Below are 6,772 nucleotides of genomic sequence, written 5' to 3'. Positions count from 1 at the left end.
GAGTGTCATTGTCTACATATATGCATATGTGTGTACGTATATGTATGTGTGTGTGAAAGACATTACCAAGAATATTAACTACATACTCATGAACTTACTCCAAACATGGGTCATGGGCATCATATACAATTTTTCTTTTTTAATTTTTTCCCTGGAGAATCCAAAAACTATAGGCCTTTATATAACACTCTGAATGTGTATATGCGTTACAAGATTTGAAGAATCTAATACTACCTCATACAAGGACATGAGTATCATGGATATATATAAAGGTCATGTGTCTTACTGTCAAACAAACTCGCAGTCTAATCATAAACACAACTTTTTTTTGACAATCCAAAAACTACAGGCCCTTAGATAACTTCTCTGAATGCGCAAATGCATTACAAGATTTGAAGAATCTAATCCTACCTCATACAAGGACATGGGTATCATGGACATTTATAAAGATCACGTGTCTTACTATCAAACAAACTCGCAGTCTAACATAAACCCACGGAGATGGAGCTTTCATTTATATTCCACACATCCCTAATTCGGTAGGTACAAGTCACAATCAAAATCTACAACTCCAAAATGGGGTGAAAAGGTGTCCTAATAACTTGCTTAACTGGTATTAGTCCAGAATCAAAAAACTTGCAAAGAATTTTTCCATCTTAGGCTTGACAAACAGGAATTTCCTACAAACTTCGACACAGAAAAACACAAATAATTTGTGCATGCTTCAGGGAAACAAAGCGAAAAGGTAATCTGTTCCCTGAGAGGATTATTTACTTCAGGCTTACAGAAGGGCATCTAACCTATGAATAGAGGGAACAAATAAACAAAATGTGCTCTCTTACCTGAGAATGTTTTCAAGCCTTCAACCAAACTTGAAACTTTTATACCACTCTTAACAATGTGGGAATGTGGGACAGACTGGCAGCATAGCATGAGACACTATGAGTAACCTTTGCAACAATGCGACGTATTTTGACCTCATAAATCGGCTGCCGGAAACAATGCATAAAAGTTGGGCCAAAGATGCAAGGTCTCGTATTGTATATCATGGTTGTGTATAGATAACACCTACCCGCTTAATCATTAAGGACTAGTGTTAGAAGAAACCACAGTTGCTAGTTGCAATGCAGCTAGAATATATAATGCATAGTTCCCAATTCCCATTCTTGCAATCTTCCTTCCAGTTAATCCTCACAGAAATTTAGAAGTAAAAACATGATTTGAAAGCATCTAAAACAATTCATCAGGTTCTTGTTAAAGAAATAAAATACCTGCAGCTCTTCAGCGCACTTTGACAACACGGGAGGAGGAAGAAAACTATTCAGTGGATCATCTATTTTTACTTCTTCGGAAATAACAGGAACTATCTCAGCCTCAGCTATTTTAGGCTCTGTTCCAGTAGAATCAATTGCCATAAGGGTCTCAGATCTTGGCTCTTCAGGTAAATCAGAAGGTTGAGGAAGTTCCGGTTGAGTGCTTGGTGTCAAGAGTCGAACACTTCCAGAAGGTGTTCTTTCTTCAAAATTCCCTACAGAAATTAAAAACATTTTTTTAGAAAAGAAGAAAGAAAAAAATGAGACTAGAAAATGCAGATGCTTAAGAAGATCTAATTTCTAAATATGGAACACTTAAAGAGTGAATAAGAACTTGAAGGATTGATGTAATCATGTATCATATTGCTCCAAGGATGATGACAAGACGGTTATACAGCTTTTAATGCTAAGATATCACTAGTTGATACTATTTCCTCTTAAACTACATTTTATTTCAATTATAAGATTTTTTAGGGAATCTATTCTGTGAGATCTACATCAGCTTTTTTGTTCAAATTTTCTATGTAGCTCTTTCCATTTAAAAATTGTCCAGTGAAGCTATCTCCCTTTTCCACTTTTTCCATGACTATATCATATATTAATTATTCTGCATCAGAAGCATGTAAAAATTCAATAACTTGTACATAAGTTGTAACCTAAAAAGTAAATATGTTTCTCGCATCCATAGTATGATATCAGTCATATGGTACCTTTTCATTTTTTTTAAAGAAGGCCATAGCCTCGTTTTGAACCTAGGAGCCTAGGACCTTGCACAATTCCATCCTCCTCGATCTTTCAGGACATTATTTATTTACTAATTTCAAGTATTTACTTTAAATTCGCACCAAGGCGTCCATGTAGCTTCTCCAACCCAATACCAAGTTCTTGTTTCTCGGTGCTAACATGGTTAGAATCTAATGTTGCAGAGAACACATAGTGACAAAGTAAAAGGCTAGAAACATAAAGGCATAAAGCTATGTAAAACATATTGATATCTCAAAACTCAAGTTGAACATGGCAGATGGAATACACAATCATTCACCCTTGTGTCATCCTTGCAACCAAACATATAGCTGATATAAGGATAAACATGCAAGTATCACTAGATGAAGATGCTAGGCAAGTAGACTAAACAAAGATGTGTAAAGTTTACCAGCAAAACCAGGTATAAACTATAAAGCATACTGTAAAAGAAAAAGAAATGCACAAATTACGCAAAATTAACTTTCGCAAGAGGCATGATGCAAAATGACAAAGTAACATGAATAAATATAAAAAGTATGAATTTTGTACTTGACTTTTTTGCAAAACATAGCACGTCCTATTTTATGGGGAATGGGAGAGCTGCTTTTTTTCCTTACAATGAGAGAGGGCTGCATCCAGAGAACCACTGGTTACCTATTATGACCACAGAAATTTCTAACATATAAACATAACAAATTTACAAAGCGAGAAAGCAGACAGAATCGTAGCCCCTTATCCAATGCACTTCATCTGACAAGTAAACTTTTCCACACAAGAAACTGTGCAGGCCACCTTATTTGAATTGCTGAAGATTTTTAACAACAAGCCATTGATTTATCTAGATAATCCACTATACAACTTTTTTCACCCATAATCCCCTGGAAAACAGAAACTTAGTTCAATAGTGCATATGCTTACACCAAGGTTCAACAACTCTGATTCAGTTTGCAAATAGGTTTTTGAGTGGTTTGGCTAGCTTCTATATGTTTTTCCTTGGGAATCACTTTTCGATATGAATGTCTAGCATATTTATGTATGCATACTAAAGATAGCAGTTGCCAACTGATATTGTGGTTTAAGTACTTTTGAGCATTATTGGTATCTACTTAATAATATGCAATAAGCCAAATCTAAAAATTCTGCTACTTGACTAGTTACTTCAATAATTTGGTGGTTGAAACAATGAAAATCAAGTTACGCAATCAAACAATTAACCGGTTAAAGGTTTAAACTAAATGGAACCAAAATTAAACGAAAGGTGAAGCAAAGAGAGGCAACCAGGAGGATGAAGGAACAAGAGCCGAGTTTATTTCCCCATTGTCCTCATTCTATAGAATTTCAGAAGTTATCTAAATTTGAACTGCAACTGACCTGTATTTAACCAATGCAATTTTTTATAGGCTGTCTCTTCGAAATATTTAAACCAAAACATGTCCTATGGAAGCCTATCCGAGATGGCCAAAACCCATATGTTTCATCTGAGACCTTGTTCCTTCATTTATGCATGTATACATGTTATTCAGTCTTAACTTTTCTAATTCTCAGATAATTTTATTTCTGCAGTATTATAGAATCTATTTGTAAACTTGAATGAATCTAGTTAATTGGTATACATTTTTAGTCGAAGGGGCTGGAAAGATACTCAAGGGTTTAAAATTTTCCCTAATTAAAGTTCACTTGCTGCATGAATTTGAAAGGAAATGTTTCAAATGAGGATAGAATGAAACCAAGTTTGGACTTTCTTTTCCGACTATGCAAATTGCACATGCCACATAGAGGTCGATTAGGGGGCTTATTTTTTGGTTAAACTAGCTTATAAGTTAGCTTTCTCATATCTACATGTTTGGTAAAATATCAAATAAGTTAGCTTATAAGCACTATTTTATGGTATGCCTACAGGGTGTTTGGGACGGCTTATTTTTTGGTCAAACTAGCTTTTAAGCTAGCATTTTTATTTTTACATGTTTGGTAAAATACAAAATAACTTAGATTATAAGTCACATTTTAAAAAGCTAGTATACCTCAGCTTTTGAAAAACCAACTTATAAGCTCACCTAAATAAGCTAGGTTTGACCAAACAGATTACTATACCATCCAAGCAATTTTTATAATATTTTTATTATAAAAGCCAAAAGCCACTAAAAGCTAACATAACTTATAAGTTTCAAAAAATAAGCCTTCCCAAACACTCTCCTAGTTTTTGAAAAACTAGCTTATAAACTCACCTCAATAAGTTAAGTGTTACCAAACAAATTACTATTCTACCCAAACAAATTTTATACAACTCTTATCATTAAAGCCAAAAGCTGCCAAAAGTTAACATAGCTTAAAAACTTCTAAAAATAAGCCCCTCCCAAACACCCTCATAGTATCCCAGGCTTTACTCCTCCTAAAACAGAACAATTGAGATACGAGTGACATGTATGTCGTTATATTTAGTATCCCAGACATTACTCCTCCTAAAACAGAACAAATTTTATTTAGATTCCCCTAGGTGACCTTCATTTTCTAATAATTGTGCTTGTTAGTTTTAACAGGTCAAAGCCAAGCAAGAACAATATGTTGCCTTTCCTGCTTGTTTAATCTAGATGCAGGCAAAGTGAAGATTATAGAAGCTCATCTAGATCAAATATAAAATCAATGATATGAACCAGCTTACATCAAAATCGATTAGTTTTATAACCAAATACATTATCAGAAAGAACAGTTACCATCAGGAGTCTGAGTATCCATTCCAACCACCACTCCGCCCGTGCTCATTATTATCTCCCCCTCCTGCAAAATGCACAAGCAATCAAACCAACAAAAAATTCCAAACACCAAACCAATAACAAGTTGAAATTACCTCAGATTCTGGTGACATTGCCGCTTCATCGTGCTCGTAGTCCACAATCCCTAGGGCTCCACTTCTCCTCTTCTGCCTGTTAACAGCCTCAGGAGGAGGTGTGGGCGAGGGCGACGGAGCGTGATGCATCGGCGTCGAGCGCTGAGATTTCGGCCACGGCGGTGGAGTGGGGCTCCTAAGGGATTTGATCTCGGGCGATGGAGAACTGAGATTTTGAGGGGATTTTGTGGGGAAGTAGCCTGTATGAGGCTCAGAAGCGCTATCGTGCACCGTCTTCTCGGTTTCTTGATCGGTTCGAACTCCGGCGGCGGAGCCGTCCTCTTTCTGTTGATGTTGGTGGAGATGTTGCTGGTGTTCCTGTTCTTCTTCTTCTTCTTCTTCCTCCTCCTCGTCGTTGTACATGGACAAGAGAGCGATTCCTTCTGTTTTCGACACCATGGCGCTTGAGAGAGATCAAGGGGAGCTGGATTAGAGCGAAAGGAAGCGATTGACTGTTGTTCGTAGAAACTAGAAACGCTGATTTGGGCGGAGCGAACTGATCAAATCGATTTGGGCTTTGGGATTTTTTAGGGTTGTGATTCTCGTGATGTACCTGATATTTGATTTGGATCGGATTCATCCTTTCTCGTGAAAACAGATAAAGGTACATCCACCCAGATCCACAATTCTACTCGACGAAGAAGTGAGACGTGAATAGGGGTGGAATCGAATCGAATTTGAACGAATAGTGCAATGTTCAAATTCGAGTTCGGTTTATATGATGCTATTCGTGTTCGAATTCGAATTAGAATAGTAATACAAATTCGAATTGGCTTTGTTTATTTATATTGATGTTTGAAAAAATTCACGAATATTCGATTAGCGTTACTCTGCAACTTTGATTTCCAATTATTCGTCAAATATTCGATTAGCATTACTCTGCAACTTTGATTTCGAATTATTCGTCAAATATTTGATATGTATTCGCTAATAATTCGAAAATCATAAAAAATAAATATAATCAGTAAACAAAAGGGTTTTTTTTACCCTTCCAGTGAGAAAAAGCAAAGAATCACGGCACGAAATCTCCAAGATCTGCAGAGATCGAGAGAAGTGGGCGTCGTCGAGGGGAGGGATGAGGACGTCGTCGCGGGGAGGGACGAGGGCGTCGTCACGGGGAGGAGCGCAGGTCGTCAGCGAGGGAAGAGGGCGTCGTCGCGGCGAGGGAGGACAGCGTCGGCAGGGAGGGAGGAGGGCGTCGGAGAGAGAGGAGCGCAGGTCCTCGGAGAGGGAAGAGAGAGTCGTCGCGGGGAAGGAGGAGGCGTCGTCGCGGGGAGGGAGGACGGCGTCGGAGGGTGGGAGGAAGCGGAAAGTGGAAACTCAGTGATCGTGAAACCCTAGCCCCTCTATGCCCATTTAGATATGGGTAGAAGTTGTAATAAAAGTTTAATTAATAGGATTGATGGCTAATATTTGCAACAAGTTTAATTAATAGGATTAACATATAAAAAGTTATCAAATAGTTAATACTCATTCTATTTGTTTATAAGTCGAATACTAAAAAATATTTATTTAGTATTAAATGAACTGTCGGATCGAATATGACTAGATATCTGGACGAATATTAATCGAATTGTTTATTAAATATTTGGTTCACTTCCACCCCTAGACGTGAATACGATCCACACCTGATAAGTAATAGACCCGCGTTTGCATGCGGATTTTGATTTTCGTTTGAGTTAAACGATATCTTCATATTTTGAATTAGTCTCCAAACTCATTGAAATTGCTATTAGGTCCCCCAAACCAAAGCACTTGAGATAGTTTAAAATTAGTAACTTCGTTGCAAAATTCATCCAAGTTCTTAAACCATGATTGGATTAGGGCTTTA

The 6,772-nt window shown here is 37.2% G+C and overlaps 1 protein-coding gene across 4 annotated transcripts in view; it reads right to left on the bottom strand.

Moving 5' to 3' along the window:
* The window catches only part of LOC109840006 (SAP30-binding protein), a 14,711-nt gene extending 8,416 nt beyond the window's left edge, over positions 1–6,295 (bottom strand). The window contains exons 1-4 of one of the 4 annotated variants that reach the window (XM_020408493.1): positions 5,929–6,295; positions 4,903–5,494; positions 4,769–4,832; positions 1,272–1,528 (exon numbers count right to left, since the gene is read on the bottom strand). In XM_020408493.1, the coding sequence (XP_020264082.1) occupies positions 1,272–1,528; positions 4,769–4,832; positions 4,903–5,340 (759 nt within the window). In that variant the 5' untranslated portion in view covers positions 5,341–5,494; positions 5,929–6,295. The other 3 variants (XM_020408494.1, XM_020408495.1, XM_020408496.1) reach the window with 3 other exon arrangements.

This window comes from Asparagus officinalis, chromosome 5, assembly GCF_001876935.1.
Source record: "Asparagus officinalis chromosome 5, Aspof.V1, whole genome shotgun sequence".
In the NCBI taxonomy this organism is placed as follows: domain Eukaryota; kingdom Viridiplantae; phylum Streptophyta; class Magnoliopsida; order Asparagales; family Asparagaceae; genus Asparagus; species Asparagus officinalis.
This window is presented reverse-complemented; position numbering and strand designations above follow the sequence as displayed.